At 39.2% G+C, this 22,752-nt stretch overlaps 1 protein-coding gene across 1 annotated transcript in view; it reads right to left on the reverse strand.

Moving 5' to 3' along the window:
* ADGRG6 (adhesion G protein-coupled receptor G6) overlaps window positions 1-17,578 on the reverse strand; it is a 157,312-nt gene extending 139,734 nt beyond the window's left edge. Inside the window, exons 1-2 of the mRNA XM_075864459.1 lie at window positions 16,761-17,578; window positions 4,694-4,794 (exon numbers count right to left, since the gene is read on the reverse strand). Coding sequence (XP_075720574.1) covers window positions 4,694-4,794; window positions 16,761-16,762 — 103 coding nt within the window. The 5' untranslated portion in view covers window positions 16,763-17,578. The remainder of the gene's footprint in view (window positions 1-4,693; window positions 4,795-16,760) is intronic.
* Between the last annotated feature and the right edge of the window lie 5,174 nt (window positions 17,579-22,752).

Consider the following 22,752-nt stretch of genomic DNA (forward strand, 5'->3'; position numbering starts at 1 on the left):
TGGACTCCAAGGGAAATACTGCAGTGGAATCTCAAAACCAAGTGCGAACATATCCTAGTCATTCACCATACCAGTCTTGAGTGTGATGGACTATTGGAAGAGCTCTGTTTCTATCTCCAAGGACTAAAGAGTCTATCCTAAAACTAGTGGCAGTATTTATTTTTAAGCTTATGCTTGCACATATTAAAGTCCAATTTATTAAAAACTAGCCACCTAAACACCATAACCCATCTAAGATATCTTCATAACTCACCAGACTCCACTCACAATTGTATTATCTGTTTTTCATGGGTCTAATCATTCCAGAATTTTTTTTTCAATAGGCCGCCTATGATAATTAGGCTTGTTTTAAAAAAAAATTATATTCTAGCTAGACCCCATGACACATCCTTTTCAGCTGCTTATTTTTTTTCAATTGCAACCCTGAATGGATATCACTTCTGTGCACATGCCAATTAATACTTGTATAGGGAGAGGTAAAATGTACGTCATGGAAACAACAGCTACTTAGTTATACAAGGTAAGAAAAATATGCACAAAAGCACAAAACCTTTGCAATCCAAAGGTAATAAAAAAAAAACATCACCATGTGAAACCCTACTTTTAATTTTTTTAACCTTTCCTTTGAATTTACAGCTATCGAGAAAATAATGAATTTTCCCACTATTGACTAGGTGGTGTAGGTCAGGAGCAGCTTGGTCTACTGATATCACAGAAATTACAAAAACATTATATTTACATTTGGTTCGGTCACTGGAATTTTCCCCTTCCTATTGTCACACCCCTCCATTTAAATGCTATCAATAGAGCACATCCAGTTCCCAGTCAAACCCAAAGTCTTTGGTTATGTGTCAATCATATCCGTTCACAAACAATTCACATTTCTAGTTGATGTGTAGTAGACTTGAGATATACTTTATATAAGGTGAAAGTAACCAGAGATCTGGAAGTCCTTTTAATTCCTGAATGTAAGCTATCAAAGACAGGATTTCCTCCTCCGAGGGGTCTACTTTCATGTCATATGCTGTTGCGGTGTGTTTCCATGAGAATTCTTACATGCTCTTTTGTCTCAAGTCTGTAATTGTCGAAAGCTTCAGAATTCTTTATCAGAATACTATAAAATCGTCATTCTTTTTATTGCCATAATCTATACTTTATGGCATTTCATTTTTGTAGGCCCCTAAATGTCAATATAATGCGTTCAGAGCAAAAGCATGATGTTAGTACATTTAATATCAAGTATTTAAAAGGTGAATGATCTTTTAGGGTATGTGCACACACACTAATTACGTCCGTAATTGACGGACGTATTTCGGCCGCAAGTACCGGACCGAACACAGTGCAGGGAGCCGGGCTCCTAGCATCATACTTATGTACGACGCTAGGAGTCCCTGCCTCGCTGCAGGACAACTGTCCCGTACTGAAAACATGATTACAGTACGGGACAGTTGTCCTGCAGCGAGGCAGGGACTCCTAGCATCGTACATAAGTATGATGCTAGGAGCCCGGCTCCCTGCACTGTGTTCGGTCCGGGACTTGCGGCCGAAATACGTCCGTCAATTACGGACGTAATTAGTGTGTGTGCACATACCCTTATTTTGTCAAATAGACTGAGAACTATAGTCCTCACACCTTCAAGTATAAATACTGTCAATCTGGCAGAGAGGAAATAGGGATTGTTTACTTTGCCGTATCCTTGTATGCAGTTTTAAGGGCGTGCTACGTGCATTAAAACATATGTATGTGCCTATAGCACTGACTAATTCTACAGTGCTGTACAGAGAATCTATCCATAGACATCAGTACCTGTCTCCAGTTGGCCCCCAAATAATTTGTATCTCTTAGACACACATATAAGGAAACCCATTAACCTATTATCATGGCTTTAGAGTGTGGAATGAAACTGGAGCAAACCTATGGAAGCACAGCATTAAAATGTTGCTATGGTTGGGTTCTTATTCAGGACCCCAGTGTGACAAAGTAGTGTTAAAGGGAATGTGTTGCCAGCAAAACATGTTGTTGTTTTTTTAGTTAAACAATTAGTGTGTAGGTGATTAAACATTGTTCTTATTTTTTTTCTTTTTTTCACGAGTCAGGAAATATTATAAATTGGATTCAATTTATAATATTTCCCAGCACTGGTCACTAGATGGAGCAATTCCCAAAATTGCAGCATTGCATGTGGTAAAGCAACCACATTGCTTTATGCTGCAAAATTGGGAAAAAATCCCTCGCTCTAGTGAGCTCTCAGAATCCCCCCCTCCTTTATCCTGGCTAGTGCCGGGAGAAACGAGGGGTTTGAACGGTCTAACCTCCTACACTGTGTGTCGCCATTTTTTGAGCTAACACACAGTGTAGAAGGTTTACATACATTAGTAAAACACACTGAAACACGAACATACATAGAAATCACTTACCTGCTCCAGTCGCCGCCGCTCCCTCCGGTCCGTCCGCTCCGTCTGCTGCCGCTGCTCCATGTGCACAAGTCCGGAAGCCGCGACCGGAAGTAGTAATCTTACTGCCCGGCCGCGACTTCCGGTCCACAGGAAAATGGCGCCGTACGGCGCGCATTTCAAATCGGACTGTGTGGGAGCGGCGCATGCGCTGTTCCCACACACACGGCGTACACCATAGTGGATGGAACGGGCCCCGTTCGCAGTCCCTATGGGACTGGAGCTGCCGTATTCCATGTCTGTATGTGTCGTTAATCGACACATACAGAAATGGAAAAAAAAATGGCAGCCCCCATAGGGAAGAAAAAGTGTAAAAATAGAAAAAAGTAACACACAAACACACAAATAAATATAAACGTTTTTAATAAAACCCTAACATAAAACTGATATAAAAAAAAAAAATTTGGTGACACTGTTCCTTTAAGCACTGAACGTGCTGCTCATCCTTAAAGGTGTGGTCCAGTTAAGAAAACCCTTTTCCAAATATCCTATTAGGGAACTTTGCTTTAATAGAGGAGGCTCTTCCCTTCAGGATTCTCATCTTTTGGCCAGAGTAGAAAGCAGCTACAAAGAGTGCTCTGCAGGTAGTGTCCTGTCCTACATTACACCGACAACCCATTGATCCAAATTGCCACTATGTAATGCTTAATTTCCCCTGTGGTGGCGTTGCAGGGAAATTGAACACTTCCTGCCATACTTCCCCACATATTATAGATAATTATTGGAGATCCCAGCAGTGGGATTCTTTTTTGATCAGCTCATCATCAAGGGACAAAATGGGGATTGTCCAATGTGGAGATCCATTTTAAAGGGGTTGTATGAGACTGGTCAAAAACAGTGCTATTCTAACACAGACAATAGACACGCGTGAAACTGGTTTATTTTTTAGTACTATTAAGTGAGTTAAAGTGTACTTATATAGATGCAGCAATGCAAATAAGCCTTGTTCCACTCTCATCTACAATCTGCTTTTGGGGACCAAATATTACCGCTTTTATACTATATCTCTGTGTTAATTCAGCAGGGTTAAAATCTATATGCAGTATTGAGGAAAATCACTAAAAGCAGATCTTTCTTACCACATAACAAACCCAGTTTTGCTGCTTGCATAAACTCAGTTCTGCTATATCTGTAGCTACCATAGATTAGGGGGGGAAATCCATCTGCTGACATACATGTTTTTATTTATGGCTACTATTTGCAAGCGTTATAATTGCTTGTTGGGTGGATTCCATAAATAATATGCCGTCATACAAAAGAAGTCCTGAGGCGATCTTTGTGCTACACAAATTAAACTTTTGCAGTCATTTTGTTCATTCAGTTTATTAACAATGCTGTGTACCGTAGGTTGTTATTCTCAGTACAGCACTAGACGAGTCTGTGGACTACATAAAAGTAAAGTTACTGGGGCAAATAAATCTTCTCTATTAACCACCCGAATTATATGTATCTAAATTAGTGCAGATTATCTCAAGGGCGGATACAGACAGCAGGGACCCTGTGTATATGGACTCTGTGTATATGGGCCCCTTGCTCTCCAAGAGCTCACCATAGAGCATCCCCCCTTAAGTTAACGCCCTTTTACACTGGCCAATTATCGGGCAAACGAGAGTTCACAAAAGCTCGTTCCCGATAATTGGCCTGTAAACAGAGCAACAATCAGCCGATGAACGAGAAAACGCTCGTTCATCAGCTGATCGGATCGTTTTAAATACTGAAAATATTATCATTGTCGGCAGCACATCTCCCTATGTAAACAGGGAGATGCGCTGCCAACATGATAATAATGTATGGGGAGGAGCGATTGGAGTAACGTGCTCTCATCCCCATACATAGCTCCATGTGAAAGGAGCAAACAAGGGCCGATCAACAAGCTGTCTCGTTGATCGGCACTCGTTTACACGACCCAGGTCGTGTAAAAGTACCTTAACTCTAACAATCCACCATTAAATCCCTAGTTCAGTTCCTGTCCTTCAATCTAATCGATAGTAGGAAGATGCTTTTAGGGTGGCAGTGGGCCCCCTTATTTACAGGGCAGGGCCCCAGTGTAGCTGCACAGGTTGCAAGTGTGGTACATCTGCCTCTGGTGTTTTGTCACCCTATAAATAATAACCCTGTCCTCCCTCCGGTCTGTCTTGCCTACTATATCAGCTCAATGACATTTGTAAGCCCATTACAGACATAAAATAAGCAAACACTTTACTGTTGAAATATAAAAGTGAAATAAAAGAAAAACTTACCAGTGTGCTGGACACATGCAATATAAACAGCAATAAAATAAAACATGTGCTGCATCTTCCTTTTCCAGTGATTACTCCACATTCCATTTGAGGGGGGTGTCCTGTGAAACAAGAAAGGGACCATTTATAGAACTTTTCTCTCCCCAGAATCGGACGTCTCTTCTTTAGTTAATGAAGTGTTTATGAAGTATTAACATTCTGACAGCTACTCCTCACTCACATCTGTGATACTATTCATATTGCTGAAAGTGATATTTGTATTACACTCATTGCTTATGAAGGCTACAAGACAGCAACAGTTACATTCTGGAGCAAAATAATCTAACACAACCTGAAAAATAGCTTACGTATATTTATTAATGAACACGTTTGTGAATGTTACCCAATATATTTACTGTATCATGGATCAGTGATATAGACAAATAAAGACTATACATCAAAGTCTATTTTACATACTTTTTTTGTAATTAGAGCTTTAATACACAAAATAGACAAATATGACGTATAAAAATTATATTATTACTGTAATAAGAACTTAAAAATGTTTGAAGGCTATGTGCACTTTTGCAACAGATGTTTCTTTATTGATCCAATGCATGAAAAATAAAAATTAAGCAAGAATAAAAATAATCTACCGTTTTGTGCACACAGTTCGATTGCAGATCTACAGTTAGGTCCAGAATTATTTGGAGAGTGACACAAGTTTTGGCATTTTAGCTGTTTACCAAAACATATTGAATTTACAATTATATTATCAATATGGGCTTAAAGTGCAGACTCTCAGCTTTAATTTGAGGGTATTCACATCCTAATTTGAGGAAGGGTTTAGGAATTACAGCTCTTTAATATGTAGCTGCCTCTTTTTCAAGGGACCAAGGGTAATTGGACAATTATCTCAATAGCTATTTAATGGGCTGCATGGGCTAAACCCACGTTAATCCATCATCAATTAAGTAGGTAAAAGGTCTGGAGTTGATTCCAGGTGTGGCATTTGTATTTGGAAGCTGTTGCTGTGAATCCACAACATGAGGTCAAAGGAGCTCTCAATGCAAGTGAAACAGACCATCGTTACGCTGAAAAAAATTAAGAAATCCATCAGAGAGATGGCACAAATGTTATCGAGTTGCCAAATCAACAGTTTGGTACATTCTTGGAAAAAAAATAGCGCGCTGGTGATCATGTGAACTCCAAAAGGCCTGTACGTCCACGGAAGACAACAGTGGTGGATGATCGCAGAATCCTTTCCATGGTGAAGAAAAACCCCTTCACAACATCTACCCAAGTGAAGAACACTCTCCTGGAAGTAGGTGTATCAGTATCTAAGACTACCATAAGGAGAAGATTTCATGAGAGCAAATACAGAGGGTTCATCACAAGGTGCAAACCATTAATCAGCCTCAAAAATATAAATTAGATTAGACTTTGCCAAACACCATCTAAAGAAGCCAGCCCAGTTCTGGAACAGCATTCTTTGGACAGATGAAACTAAGATCAACCTGTACCAGAATGATGGCAGGAAGAAAGTATGGGGAAGGCTTGGAACGGCTCATGATCCAAAGCACACCACATCCTCTGTAAACCATGGTGGAGGCAGTGTGATGGCATGGGCATGCACGGCTGCCAAAGGCAACGGGTCACTATTGTTGATTGATGATGTGGCTGAAGACAGAAGCAGCCGGATCAGTTTTGAAGTGTTCAGGGATATACATTCTGCACAGATTCAACCAAATGCAGCAAGGTTCATTGGACGTCGCTTCACAGTACAGATGGACAATGACCCAAAACATACTGCGAAAGCAACCCAGGAGTTTAAGGAAAAGAAGTGGAATATTCTGCAATGGCCAAGTCAATCACCAGATCTCAACCCGATCCAGCTGCATGTCACTTGCTTAGGACAAAACTTAAGGCAGAAAGACCCACAAACAAGCAACAACTGAAGACAGCTGCAGTAAAGGCCTGGCAAAGCATCACAAAGGAGGAAACCCAGCGTTTGGTGACGTCCATGGTTTCCAGACTTCAGGCAGTCATTGCCTGCAAAGGATTCTCTACAAAGTATTAAAAAAAGAACATTTTATTTATGGTAATGTTAATTTGTCCAATTACTTTTGAGCCCCTGAAATGAGTAGAAAAGTGTAGAAAATTGCAATTCTTAAACATTTCACAGAATATTTTTGTTCAACCCCTTGAATTAAAGCTGAAAGTCTACACTTTAATTGCACCCCAGATGTTTCATTTCAAATCCAATGTGGTGGCATGCAGAGCCCAAATCATGAAGATTGTGTCACCTGTGCAAATAATTCTGGACCTAACTCTATGTGTCTCCAGTTATAAACTTCAAATAAACCTTGTGTGTAGTCTGATCCAGCAGTCATGTGTTATTTTACTCCCTCTGTCCTCTCTTAGGCAACATGCACACGACCGTATTTTTCATCCATCCGTAAATACTGTCCGGTCATTTATAGTCATTCGTAAATCATCCACATATACGGAACGGTGTCCGTAAATACGGTCCGTAGTGCATACGTCATGCATTCGTATTTACGGATCCACATAAAAACAGGGAGGAATCTTGGGTAATCTCCTGGCGTCGCATAGCAATGCTTCCGTAATTACGGACGGATACGGATGCACATCCTTAGCCGTCCATAATTACGGAAGCGCCCATAGACCTCTCTGGAGAGTCCATGCCATAATTACGGGCAAAAAAAAAGGACATGTTCCATCATTTCTACGGTGCGGACACCAATCCGTAAAAATACGGAAAGGTCTCCGTAGCCCATAGAAAGTAATGGATCAGTTATTACGGAAATTACGGTCGTATGCATGGGGCCTTATTTCTAACTTTCTCTCTGTAGGAGCTGTATACTTCAAAACTTGAAATCCTCCTCCTCCATGTCTTTCTTAGCAGTCTCCCATTTCTGACAATGGTTTTGGTGTATAAAATCCCCATTCACACGACCGTAAAAGCGCCCGTAATTACGGGTTGTAATTACGGACCATAATTACGGGCCCATAGACTTCTATTGGCCATGGGTACCTTCCCGTTTGCTTACGGGAAGGTGCCCGGGCTGTTGAAAAATATAGAACATGTCCTATTTCAAGCTGTAATTACGGCACGGGCTGGCCCATAGAAGTCTATGGGGCTCCCGTAATTACGGGTGGCTACGTGTGTGCACCCGTAATTACGGGAGCGTTGCTAGGCGACGTCAGGGGATTCCCCTGTCTGCATGCGCAAGCCTGATTTTAATTTTTGAATAAAGAGAAGCAGAGAAAACGGGTCCGTAAATACGGGTGGAATACGGGTGACAAAGGACTCGTATTTACGCCAGTATTTACGGGAGGGAAAAAATACTGTTGTGCGCATGGGGTCTAAGAAGGGCTACCCAGGATAGGTGCCATATCAATTCTTCCTGCAGCCATGGTCCAAGCATAGTAAAATGCTCCCATGGATCAGGCCACACTGACAACTTTGTTAAATATATATGGAATGGCACTGGAGGGGCATGGTTATAGAAACCATACTGGGCAGCCCTAATCATTAATGCTGAGGGCACTGTTCTTACAAGTGAGGGACCTTGGTAAGACATTTTGAAGAGAGGTATATTGGGATTTGGGGGATTAAATCACCAACCAAAAACTGTTTATGGCTGCAGACTGTCTTTTAAGAGCAGTTAAAATGAACCAGAACTAGCTAAGGACTTGATATTATTCAGGGACATTTCCTGCATGAACCCTGTGGGGTCAGGAAAGAATTTTTTTCTCATTAACAAAATTGGCCACAATCAACTTCAGGTTTTTGTTTTGCGTTCCCTATATTCAGATATTTAGGTGTAGGTTTAGATCTTAAAACGTAATAGACATGTCTTTCTTCAACCTACAGTGTGTAACAGTAAACTATAACAATGTTGAAAACATCTTCTGTCATATTACAGTGAAAATCCAAAAACCTGTATAAACACATACATAAATCCCCACTAAACTGTTCCTCGGCATTAGGTCTATACCATAAGACAGTAGACTGCTTACTCATAACCACATGCCTAAAATGTCATATTGCCTCTATCTCCCTCCTAACTTTTTGAGAACTGACTTAAAAAGTCAGAAGTGGCAGTTTACTTAGAGAGGTTTTACAGTTTTATATAAATGCCCAACCACTGTATAATGAAATTTTAGCAATCTCCTCATATATTGCGTGTTTCACTTCCTCACCATGAAGAAATCTGCTTGCACAAGGTGAAAGGGAACTGTAGTGCTTACCAAAAGAGACTGAAAACCTCTAAAAACACAGACTTCTACCCTTTCACAGCTGGGAGTTTGCTACAATTGTATCCAGTCGTTCTGTTCAGCTAAATAGTCTGAACTATATAAATACATTGTAGCAAACTATCTATTTATGCTGCTGCACAATATTGCATAGACTGGATACAATTGTAGTCATCCGTCATAGATCTTTCAACAACTAAGGCTTCGTTCACATATCCATTAGACATGTATATTCAGATGTGTTAATTTTATGGAGCTATCGATGTGCCGATCCTTAACTTTACATGAATTGCGTCGTTATAAAATGTTTCATGATACTAATTCTATACAATCTCGCACCATACAGTAAACAAACCAAAAAAACAACTGGGCAGAGTACGAGGGGTCTTTCATCTTTTAAACACATTAGATTATCGTAAATCCCCAGGGGGTAAAGCAACAAGTTGCTATTGTCTATGAGCAGTTTTGGTAAGTAAAATTGCGCCAAAAATTCAAGGAAGTCAAATTCCCTTCTACATGAAAAAAAAGCTAAAATGACAGTGTTTAATCCAGTTGAGTAGAATTATTTGATTGTTTTTTCTTCTATGTTTTACAATAAAGTATACAAGGTAGTGTAACAAATATATTGTAGTCATGCTTACTACCCCTCTACACTGCAGATATTCACAATTGACTAAAAGAAACCCTTTTTTTTTCTTTGCTTGTATGACAGTACCGCCAAGTGCCAAAGCAGATTAGGCAGCTAATGCATCTTTCTATCATACGGTTGGCACTCGTTCTTGTGACGCAAGATATAATAGATTCTGAGGCGGCAAACAGTACTTGCTATTCACTTGTATGGCACGGCTAGAACTGTGAAACATCTATGAAAGGAGTTATACATCTCCAGGCTCTAGCAGTGCCAACCAAATTGACAGTTGTGCATGTTGTGTTAAACTCAAACCATTTTAAGACCATACATTTTTCTGAAGCAGAATCTCATGTTTTCATGCATTTCATTGCTTTCTAGTGGCCTCACAAATAGCAAGCTTACTGCACTTCAGAACAGTCCTTTACCAAATCTAAATGACTAAATCCATTCAAAGTGGTAACCCCTGCCAGGCCTTCATTTTACTGAATTTCCACTGGGCCCTGGTGGTAATGCAAATATTTCAGGCAAGTTACAGAAAATCAAAATACAACTGGACAGGCAAAGATCTATAATTCCAGACGTAATTTATTAAAATATGTATTTTAAATTTCAATACAAATTTGAATTGTAGCCCAATTGATATTTCAATTGTTGTCTTACAGACAGAACAGCAGGGGTAAATCAATTGTTCAGTCTCATGCATCATTTAAAGGTGTAGTCCCATCAGGACAATCCTTTTTCATATTATTAGGGTTTATGGTTATGAATATCACAAAGGGGTGTCCTCCAGTCACAACCCCCATTAACCCAAGTAGTGAGCCGCTGCAAAGAGCAGCTACCACTCTGGAGGACTGGGTGCAGAAATGTATTACATGGTCTCTCACTCATTTGAATAAGCACCATGTTGTACTGAATTTCCCAATATATGGCCATGCACAGTGATAGCAACTGGTCAGGAGGCATCTACCCAACCCTTAACCACTACAAGCAAGTGGTACCAGTCAGCCTGTACTCAACTCATTCTCTGTCCAAAAAAGATTTGGACCATACTGAACATCTGATGTATACGTTTGTACACCGGAATAAAGCATACAAATGTGTACTGTAACACACAAAGAGTGTCCTTTTGGCACATGTTTGACTGGTTTACATTTGAATACTTTTTTTTGTTGTTTTGGGACTGAATAACTTAACCTGCTACACAACATAGCACTGCAAAAAAAAAAAAAAAACAATCCGTCATTGACATGTTGATAATGCATAAAAAAGTGTATTAAAAAAGTATTGAAAATGTTAAGATATGTCTGCAAAAAGATTTCACCTCATCTTCTGAATCCTCAAAAGTAAAGATTCATGTCTATAAATGCATACGTGTACTTTTTCTTATTAGCAATATACTGTATTGCAGATTCCAGATTAGTACAATCAGATACTGCAGCGCTGATATTGAAACGTAACATATCTGATAATAGATGTCTATTAGGAAGGTGCTAAAAAGCGTAATATTCTGCAAAAATGTTAGATACAAAGCACTAGATCTAACGAGGAAGCTAAAGTAAATTATAATAGATCCGCCAATGTCATTCCCACATATGTATGTAACTGTTTCTGGAGATTCTCAGAACCGGAGTTATGTAATATATATAGCCTGATATATACTTGATACATGAATTGTTATGAAACTTCAAGTATGGTCCGTCCTATTAAAGAGGCTCTGTAACCACATTATAAGTGCCCTATCTTGTACATAATATGATCGTCGCTGTAATGTAGATAACAGCAGTGTTTTTTTATTTAGAAAAACGATCATTTTTGACAGAGTTTAGACCTATTTTAGCTTTATGCTAATGAGTTTCTTAATAGACAACTGGGCGTGTTTTACTTTTTGACCAAGTGGGCGTTGTGGAGAGAAGTGTATGATGCTGACCAATCAGTGACCAATCAGCGTTATTCACTTCTCTCCATTCATTTACTCTGCGCATAGTGATAAGTGTATGACGCTGATTGGTCACTGATTGGTCAGCGTCATACACTTCTCTCCACAACGCCCACTTGGTCAAAAAGTAAAACACGGCCAGTTGTCTATTAAGAAACTCATTAGCATAAAGCTAAAATCGCTCATAACTCGGTGAAAATAGATTGTTTTTCTAAATAAAAAACACTGCTGTTATCTACATTATAGCGCCCATCTCCTTATGTAGGAGATAGGGCACTTATAAAGTGGTGACAGAGCCTCTTTAAATCCATATACTGCATGTAGCAACTTTGTTGCAATTTCTCCTGTATTGAATTATGTTCATTTTTATGATATTTTAATACAAATTAAAGAATTTTTTTTATACTTTCAACTATGAGTAGTTTATGACTCCTTGTCCTTGCGTATGTATATAAATTACTGGAGTTTCTATTTGTTAATACAAATAACTACCGGGAGTGTAATACTATGTTCTGAAAACAACTAGCCGTTATGTGAATTGTTTGTCCTGTGAGACATATGTTTATGATAAAAAGTGTGTGTATAGGAGTCCTAAGGCCTTTTTCACATGAGCATGTCTGGTTTGCGTCCGTTTTTCATACATATGACTGTCCCTGTTGCGTCAGCGTGGTTTCCATGTGTTATACGTTTTTCTCATCCGTGTTTCTCCTCTGTAAGCACTTCCTGGTTTTATTTAAAAAAAACAGACGGATGTCGTCCCTGTGCTATCCGTGTTTTTTACGCACCCATAGACTTCAATGAGCGAGTCTGATTGACAAAAACGGACCAGAATAGAACATACGGTGAGTTTGCCACAACTGACACGCTCTGTGAAAAAAAAAATGAATGTCTGAATAGCCTCATTGACTTGCATTGGTCAGTGTGCTGTCAGTTATTTAAAAGGACAGCACACAGACGTGAGATATGTTTGTGTGAATAAGTCCTTAATGTAGCACAAATAGTTAATCTGAGCTAAAAAGGCAATTGTTACCACATCTATTATTATATGTATGTTGCTGAAACAATGAATATGTTTTCATGTAATATACACCCTTTCCCGAGTTAGTTTGCCAATAGTAATCTGCTTTTCAGATTGAGCAACTACATAAATTAATGTAAAATTGCTTTAATTCCATAGTTCTATTATTTAGGGATGACATATGGTCCAAGCAAAAACTTTCATGGCTGAAATATATTGTGTATATATACTTTCGCTGATAACTCGTAGGAACATTCGATTCAATATGATCCCTTGATGTCAATTACATTTAAGGTTCCGTTACATAGCCGTCCTGGGCCGCATAAATGAGACAGCTCGTTGATCGGCACTCGTTTGCTCCTTTCACAAGGAGCTAGTATGGGACGAGCGGTCATTACTCCGATCGCTCGTCCCCATCCATTATTATAATGTCGGCAGTTGATGTGCTGCCGACAATGATAATATTTTAGGCAGCTAAAACGATACGATCAGCAGATGAACGAGCGTTTGCTCATTCATCTGCTGATCGCTGCACTGTTAACACAGGGCAATTATTGGCAACGAGCGTTCTATGAATGAGCGTTTGCCCGATAATTGACGGGTGTAAAAGGGACTTTACTCTGCTACCAGGGATTTAAAACAAAACCTGGCCATACACCAAACAATTAGCCAGTATTTTCCCTAAATTCTCAATACATATACCCATTCAGCTCAGCTGATTGTGCATGTATTTTCAGTAAGAGGAGATAAGCAGCAACCAGATATTTATTGTGCTGCTTATCTTATGGGGAAACAACGGATCAAATGGTTAACATCCAACCTGTCTGACCCTGAAACATTAAGGACATATTCCATAAAAATCAGGTAAATCAGACAAGTTTCTAATGTTTCTATGGCCTGCTCAGCCTATTGATGAGTCAATTTTAGTAAATCAGGTTGTCCAAGAACTATACAGTAACCAAGACAAGTAGATAAATAGCACAGAAACGTCTACTTATGGTGCTGAATGACCATTTACTGAGGTTATCACCCACATAAAAAGCATTGTATGTAATAGTGTCATCCAGCAAAAAAGTTACTTTTAAGGTCTATAAACCAACATTAATAGAAACATATAAAAGTGTAATTTGCAGACAAAATAGAGCTCGGCGGCACCTTCAGAGTGAATAAACTCTTAGTATCATCTCACAATGGACTTTGCTCGGATTATTGGATACAGTAGCCGGCTCCGGGTCTGTGTTACACGCTATGTGACAAGTGCACAAATTTTCACAAATTTCACTGTTTTCTGTAAGGCCCTGTATTCAGTGTTCAGGAAACCTTTGCTCTATAGGTCCTATTTATTCTTTTTAGGATCAGGACCATTAATGCATTGTAGTCTCATATCACATCATACGTAACTACTAGAAGATGTGTGAACTATACCTATTTATGTTTGTACGTAGAAATGCTATATAGAATATAGAGAGAAAGGTAGCAAAGCTGAATCTGCCATTGACCTGTTTTGTTATATGTAAAAATCAAAGATGACAGGAAAGTTCTACTAAATGACAAGTTCAGCTCTGCTATATCTATATAAAAAAGTTTATAGTTGATTATTTTTTTTGGCTTTTATTTGTGTGTATTATGTTTGTCACCAAGACAGTTATGGGGAAATAGAGGGATCATTATAACCTAGAAAAAATACTATTCAATTCAGTATTTATAGGACGTTGAAGGGCAGCTTCCTCCACTATTCTCTACTAGGCATGAAGGAATTCTATACATTCACTGGCTACAATGAAGGGGTAGGGTTTACAGAATGTGGCACACAAGACACTTTTGAGTTCCCCACCATGGTGAGAATCTATTGTACATCTACCACCTAAACACCGGAAGTCTGTAGGACTCCGTATTGAGTAGTCTGCTGTCCTCCACCATGACATAAATTACTACATATACTATCTACGCTAGTATAATGATATCAATATTAATAATAGAACACTTACCTACTAGGGGAGCACATTGATTTACATGGAGTTTAGATATAGTGAGTAAGCAGTGCTTTACAAAGGAAAGATCATCAAGATGAGAGATTACAAAAAAAAGGGGATTCTGTTACAAATTGACATCGTGCCATGGTACGTGCGCCATCACAGCAGCAAATCGGATTTGTGGTTGGGTACTTGAAACAAGATCAGGAAACCAAAGGACATTTAGCACTTATTCTAATCTTTACTATGGGATAAAGATTTGATATAGTGTAGCATCCAAATGTAGACGGACAGACACAAAAGTAAAGTATTTCTGACTGCCAAAACTTGAGAAGAACTTGGTACTTAATCCCAAAAGATTTAATAATCCATATACTTTATATTATATATAATGAATGTGTTTTATATACTATAAAAGGTTTCGGTAGGTAGATAGATTTATGAGTTATAGATTGTAACATAGCTGTAATAATTTTCCCATATTTATTTACTATCAGAACTATCCCCTTTTAATATGATATTTTTGTTATGATTAGAATGACATTCCCATTGAAAATGATTCTGAACATAGCTAAAATCCTAACAACTGCATTGTTCTATATAAGAAATACTCAAATCCTCTATATTGTGGATAGCTGGAACAGATTTGCATTGGTCGGTAATAATTAGATCATCACCATAGATTATTATAGATTAGAATGATTTATACTTCAACTGCTGAATCTGGGATGGAGCTGCAGATTTATCCTCATGTTAATGGTTGTAATCTCAGCTTCTTGATGGAAACATCATGTCTTTTAGGCATGCCTAAAACAGACACTCATGTATGAAACTTACAGAAAATGACACACTCTATACCATAGGCAACTAATGCAATTAACGTGGGACTGTCATCAGTACACGACATTACCATTAGTATGCATATTACTATGTGATTTGTAATATACAGAGTACACATTGCAACATACTGTATATTGGTGTAGGGGAAATAGGAACTTAGTCATTTAGTAACTCGCTCACCCAGAGATGCAGTCCCATTCAAACCAGATCTTAACATCTATGTCACGAAATATATATATACATATATATATATATATATATATATATATATATATATATATATATATATATATATATATATATATATATATATATATTTAATGTATAATCTCCCATATAGTTTTCAGAAAGTGCACAGCTGTTGCAGAACCTCCTGGAAAATAGACCAGAAGGATACATTTGTGCCAATTAAAAGCCATGCTGGTTCAACAATGTGGTTGAACTAAAAAATCATATAGATGTAGAGTAAGATGATAGATAGATACTGGATAGATAGATAGATAGATAGATAGATAGATAGATAGATAGATAGATAGATAGATAGATAGATAGATAGATAGATAGATAGATAGATAGATAGATAGATAGATAGATAGATAGATAGATAGATAGATAGATAGATAGATAGATAGATAGATAGTACTAAGCATTAAAGCACTGAAAAACATTCAGTAAACTTCAAAAACTTGATATAATGTTTACATATAGCCTCAGTATTAGCATCTCTTATGAAATATCCTGAAACATTCTATATTTCCACAAACATTTTGTGAATTCCAACTACAACCTATTACCCGTGCTCAATCTAGACTGAAGCATCTAAGAATAATTCCCGTCTCCCCACTAAAACATATGTCAAGATTTGATCTAGATTTTAAATTCTGCCAGAAAATGAGGAGTATTTTAATAAACTTTAATTTACTACCTGATACAAAAAAAAAAAAAAAGCTTCTTGTTAATATCCAACTTGTGAATCACATTTTATACACCATACACAAGCCTTTACATGCACAGAAAAACTGTGGAGAGTTGTCTGGGAGTTTCTATGGTTAGTAGTTCTACCCCCAGGGACATTGAAGTGAGAACATTCCTAATAAATCGAATATCTGTACAGGAAAAACTCACAGCCGGACAGGTGACAAATGATAGATAGATAGATAGATAGATAGATAGATAGATAGATAGATAGATAGATAGATAGATAGATAGATAGATAGATAGATAGATAGATAGATAGATAGATAGATAGATAGATAGATAGAGAACATTCTATAAAAAACTGTACTTTATTTCAACCATGGTAGAACTTCAAGTCCTGAGATGCCACAGGACCTGCTGCTCCACCACAGCTGGTACCAGGCAGGTCGCCTTTCTAGGGTTGTTCCTCTAGTTCTGAAGAAACTTACATTGTGATGTTGATTTCCACGTAGTCCTTATTCCAGAAAGTGCAGCATGTTTCTTCCAGAAGTCTCCTTGAACCTGCCGGCTGCTATTTCTCTCCCCAGGTGTCAATCATGTGAAGTGGACAGAGAGAGGGAGCTTATGCCTTGTGGTGTAGTCCCGGTGGAGATGTCTGCGGTGACCAGCTGTGGACGGTGGTGTCTTCTACTCCAGCTTGTTGTAGGCAGGCAGCAGTCCTCCTCGGCTCTGGGAGGCTCAGTGCTGTTGGCTCACAGAACAAGTGCAGCTCAGTTTCACATTACAGCACTTGGATTGCAAAAGTTAAACCTGCTTCTGTCTTGGGCTGAGTCAGTTGCAGAGACAGAAATGAATGAAGAGCAGAGGTGAATTCCAAGTTCCTTATCTGTGTAAAAGTCCCCCAAACTTAGATCCACCAAGCAGAAAAGGGTGGGAAGTTCTTGTGAGCTGTTCTCAGATGGTTGCCAAATCTGTTCTTGGGTCCAGAGAGACTTTGTTTTTTTCTTTGGGACTCTGTGGCACTCCTCTGTTCCCTTATCTCTTCCTCCTGACCTCTTTCTGTGGCATTGTTTGCTATGACAATCTTTCAGTAGGGTGATTAGATTTCTTCTACAGTATCTGGTTGTTTTTTTTTCACAGTCCCTACCTTACCCCTGTGATCAGTCACCGGCTGTCCACACTTTGCAATTTCATCTATTTCAGCTTCTGTGGAGTCTCTTTATACTGAGCTTCCCTTCAGGTCTTCAGTGCACCGCTTGTTCAGTCCTCCAGGTGCTGAGAGTTTCAGGCTTGCTCATAAGCTCCGGCTGCCTCCCTTGTTTTTACTGTCTTTTTACTGTGTCTGTTGTATACTGGGCTGTTGCTGAGACTTTTCCTAAGAGACTCTGTTCAGAACAGCCCCACCCTAACATGTAACCCCTGGAACAGCTCTTATCCCAGCACTACACACCATGCCCCTCTGATACAGAGTGCCGCACTTCTATCCGAACAAGTGCTTTCTGTTCATCACTATTTGAGGTTACCCTACAGCGTCTCTCTTACATTTTTGATCCTATAAATTATATTTACACCTTTTTTAATATTCACTATTCATTTCTGACTTAAAATGAAGCAAACTTTTACCTTTGGTGAATCAGTACAAGTATTTTGTTGTTTTTTTATTTTTTTAACAGTTGGTAGGAATCCCGTAATATACAGCAGAATATTCACAGTCCTCGCTGTTGCCTGCAAATTTTTCAGCCGAATATAAATGGATGTCATTTTTGAATGGTACTTAGCCTGCATCTGCATTATTGGACTGTTCCTGCGAGAGGTGGACTGAAAGTGGTCAGGGCACCCTAGCAATAATGGTCATGAGCCCCTTACCAACCACCAGTACCTGATTTACATTTTAGGAGCCTGAAGGCACAGATTGTCTGGCACCTTAAGGCCCTTTTTACACAAGCCAATGATCGGGCAAACAAGCGTTGATATGAACATACGTTCGCGATCATTTTCCTGCGTAAACTGGGCACTGATCAGCCAATGAATGAGCAAACGCTCATTCATCAGCCGATCGTATCATTTATGGAGCACAGAATATTATCATTGTCGGCAGCGCTTCTCCCTCTGTATACAGGGAATTGTGCTGCAGACATGTTGAAAATTCTTGGGGACAACCAATCGTAGTAACGTGTGCTGTTCCCCATACATTACTGATCAAAGCAAAAAAAAAGTGGCGATCATCAAGCTGTCTCGTTGATCGGCACTAGTTTTTATGGCCAATATTGCCCAGTGTAAAAGGAACCTTAGTCTTCATTCATCAACACCTTAATTACTTTCAAATATTTGTCTGGTACACCCCATTACCATATAAATACATACTGTTCAGTGTATTAATCTGCCCATTTTCCATTCTGCAGGCACTCTTCCCCCAGGGTCGCCTTTAGGCACAGACATACTGTGCCCATAGGTAAATTCAGATCTGCCATGCACCATACTTATCAAAGACTTGAGCCAGTTAAACATAATGCCTTTACAGAATTTATTTTATTTATACTTTTTGTTTTATTTAGTTTTTTTTCAGACCCTGAACTTAAACTTTAAAAGAGTACTGAAGCTCAGCCCCATAACCATTAACTTGAATAGACTGCATTTCAATAGTAGACATAGCCATAAATTCCATGTTTCAGGTACTACAGTAAAGAATTCCCTTTGTTCTGCTGAGCATGAGGGTGCCTGGGTTGGATCCCCCTCCAATCATACATTAATGGCATATCCACTTCCCTAATGCCCAAATGGTCAGTCCACTCCTAGCACCTGCTTATAAACGAAAACCTTTAACAACGTTTCCGTCACCATTGATATCAATGGTGAGGCAAACGGAAGCTTAGGTTTCCATTTGCCTTTCCATTGAGGGGTTAACCCGACGGAAACCTCAGACGGAACCCCTCAAGGGAAGGGCAACGGTGATGTGAACAGGCCCTTACTTACTTACACTAACATTTTATAGAAATCAGTATCCAAGCCATGAAAAATAAATCTATGTTAGATATACTTTCTATTCATGTTTAACTTTACTTTTAGTTAAACCATTTAATACATATTTACTGCAAAAAGGCCTGTGTCAGTCAGTATTTCCATTGCTCTTCTCTGTCAGAAGAGCAGAACGATGAAAATGCTGAAAGTGCCGGTTCTGCTGCATGACACATACCATTGGCACCTGATGGAATCCATTGACTTTAATGGATTACGTCGAGTTTCCTTCAGGGTGTCCGTGGTTATACCGGAAACAATAGTACAGAATACTGCACTATTGTTTCCGGTATTTTGGGACAGATCTGTGATGAGGCCCCTAACGGAGCCTCCAGCGCAGATGTGAGAAAACAGCTCCGTAATTTCAGCCGTAATGGCATGTGCAGGCGTCTTTCGCTGCGTCCATTACGAATGTAATTGGAGCTGTTTTTCCATGGAGTCCATGGAAAACGGCTCCATTTACGTCTGAAGAAGTGACAGGCACTTCTTTGACGCGGGCGTCTTTTTTACGCGCCGCCTTTTGACAGCGGCGCGTACCAAAAATGACCGTCGGCACAGAACATCGTAAGATCCATTCAAATGAATGGGCAGATATTTGCCGACGCTTTTGAGCCGCATTTTCGGACGTAATTCGGGGCTAAAATGCCCGAATTTCGTCCGTAAATAGTGTGTGTGAACCCAGCCTTAACCATAATGTCATTATTTTTAAACAGATCACAGAAAACACCCTGAAAGATTAGTGCTTATAATAGAAGATCCAACTTTCACTCCATCCAAGTAATTATTAGTTAAAGGGGTTGTTCAGGATTAGAAAAACATGGCTGCTTTCTTCTAAAACCGTTTAACTCCTGTCAATGAGTTGTGTCTGGTATTGCAGCTCTGCTTCATTGAAGTGAATAAGGATAAATTGCAATACAACACACAACCCATGAACGGGCGTGGCGTGGTTTTTGGAAGAAAGCAGCCATGTTTTTCTAATCCTGGACAACCCCTTTAAGCTGTTTGTAAAGGGTTATGTTTACAAAGCATTGAATTCCATTTCAGATTCCTTTCAAATTAAATCATTTTTGTTAAGTGCATAACTGAGCAGGAAATAACCATTTAGGTTGCTAATAAAATTATGTCTTGTTAGTAAGATTGTCGCCAAGAAAAGATGAAAGTTCAGTCTAACCATTGAACAGGAAAGTGTTACAATTGCCTTTCTAAAGCACATCCAATTTTATATATGAAATCTGATCTAAAAGCTCTGAGAAGTTTTATTTATTTTTAAAAGAACACAAGCTATTCATTATTTCTCCCACCATTCAGATTCTTTTTTTAATCCCCAGTTTAGATTTCATTACAAAATATTTTGAAGGACTTTAAGAATCAATTTAAAGTCTACCTGTCACTGGCTACATTATTTTTAAATGTTTCAAATGTCGTACCGACACTAGACAATTCCATTGTGAAAATAACTCACTTATGCCCAGCACTGGAATTATACCCCAGTAGCCTGCAGGCACAGAATGTCTGCCACCTTAGGCTTCACCCACCAGGTAGGCCATACACCAGGTATAGCTTTAAAATGTTTGTCATCATGTATGTCTTTAAAACGAAAGAGATTTCGTCTTTTTTTTTTATCTAAGCTTTAATTTTCAATCTTTTATACACAGCTCCAATTTTTTTGTCCTGACTGACGGCTGATTTCAAAGGTTCTGCATTGCTTCCGCCCTCCACTATTCACCAGATAACCGGCCACATTCAGTAATACTGGTTCATCCTCCCTTTTTTATAGCAAATTAATTATAAAATGTTGTAGGTGTCAGGAAAAGTTGTTGGACGACTTGATAAATAATGGTCATGTTGAGCGCTCTTCCTTTCAATGCAAATATGCCAGAAAAACGTCTCCTTGTCCCTCCATGGGTGTCCTCCTTTACCCCTCTCAGCACTGTAACATATTAATACATACAATTTGCATAAACATACACAATACTCAGGTGTGTTTTCCTATGTAAATTTTCCCTCTTTTGTCTTCCCTCAAGGCACATGCATACATATGCCCCAACTCTTTAAAGCTGGGTATGAAGATCTTTTTATTTGGTAGATCACTTCCATCCACTGACCATCTTATGTCTACATTGAGCAACTGCATCTGTACTATGGATGTGTGCATGTGAACCGATAAATACTGAAATATAGTGCCAGCTAAACCCTTGTTGTGGGGATGGGAAAGCTTAGTGAATGCATAGCATTTCTTATATTAATTTTTCTGTGCCGTGATGTCATGCTAAGTAGTGCCAGTATGGACTGAATAACTCCAATAGATGGCATACAGCAAGGAATCGTATACTGAATATTCCTAGGAACAAACACATGCTATGGAGATAAAAGTAAAAACAAAGCGCACATCGTGCCTGAATCTGTATAGGTGTGGAGGAAAAAGAAAAGGGGTCAAATATACTGACCTGGTGATGTTATGCTAGGAGCACAACATCCCAAAAGGTGTATTCAAAGGTGCCCTTATCAGAGCCGGTTGCAGCCACAGTTCCCGATCCAGAGATTTGGAGTACACAAAATCCGCTGAACGAATCCAGTAAAAAGGAAAAAAGGTCGGAGAAATCCAAGGGCGCAGCCGTATAAGGATGAGATACTTTAATTGTACATGTAACAACAACAAAATACTGTGTTTCGAAGCTGTACCGGCCTCTTCGTCAGGTCAGAGTACAAACACAGGCAGCTGTAAATATTTTATGCAGTTACTTGTAAGGCCTTATTCACACAAACGTGTAATACGTCCTTGTGACGGCCATCACACGGACCGGTGCAATTCAATGGGGCCATTCAGACATGCAGTGATTTTCACGCAGCGTGTTTGCATTGCGTGAAACTCACTGCATGTCCTATTCTTGTGCGTTTTAGCACATCACGTACCCATTGAAGTGAATGGGTGCGCGAAAATCACGGACAGCACATGGACGCACATCCGTGTGCTGTCCGTGATTTACGCACAAGTTCATAAGAAATTAAGTAAAAAACAAAAAAAAAATAACAAAATGTGCACCAACAGTGACATCACCAACAGATGCCAAGCGGAATATTCACGGATGACACACAGAACTGCAACACATGACAAACGTGTCCGTTTTTTGCGGATGCAAAACGGAAACGTTCGTGTGAATAAGGCCTTTGAGTGTCAAACCTCTTATCAGCGGTGATAATGTTTCCTTTTGTTGCAAATTGTAGGTTATCTTATGTAAGACGTTTTAGTAGGCAGCAGCAGGTTTTATCGGGATGGGGAGCAGTACTCATTAGCCAAGTAATGAAGGATGAGTTGCCAAGACGATAGCAGGAGTTGGTGTGAATGTGTATATCCGGTGCGGGAATCGCACAGCAAGTAGAGAGAGTCTATTGGTCAGGAAGAGAGGTCTGAGTCCAGGGCCTACTTAATAGTGTTGAGACAGGGAGCCTGTTTCAATGGAGCCA

The sequence above is a fragment of the Rhinoderma darwinii genome, chromosome 4, assembly GCF_050947455.1.
Source record: "Rhinoderma darwinii isolate aRhiDar2 chromosome 4, aRhiDar2.hap1, whole genome shotgun sequence".
NCBI classification, from domain to species: Eukaryota; Metazoa; Chordata; class Amphibia; order Anura; family Rhinodermatidae; genus Rhinoderma; species Rhinoderma darwinii.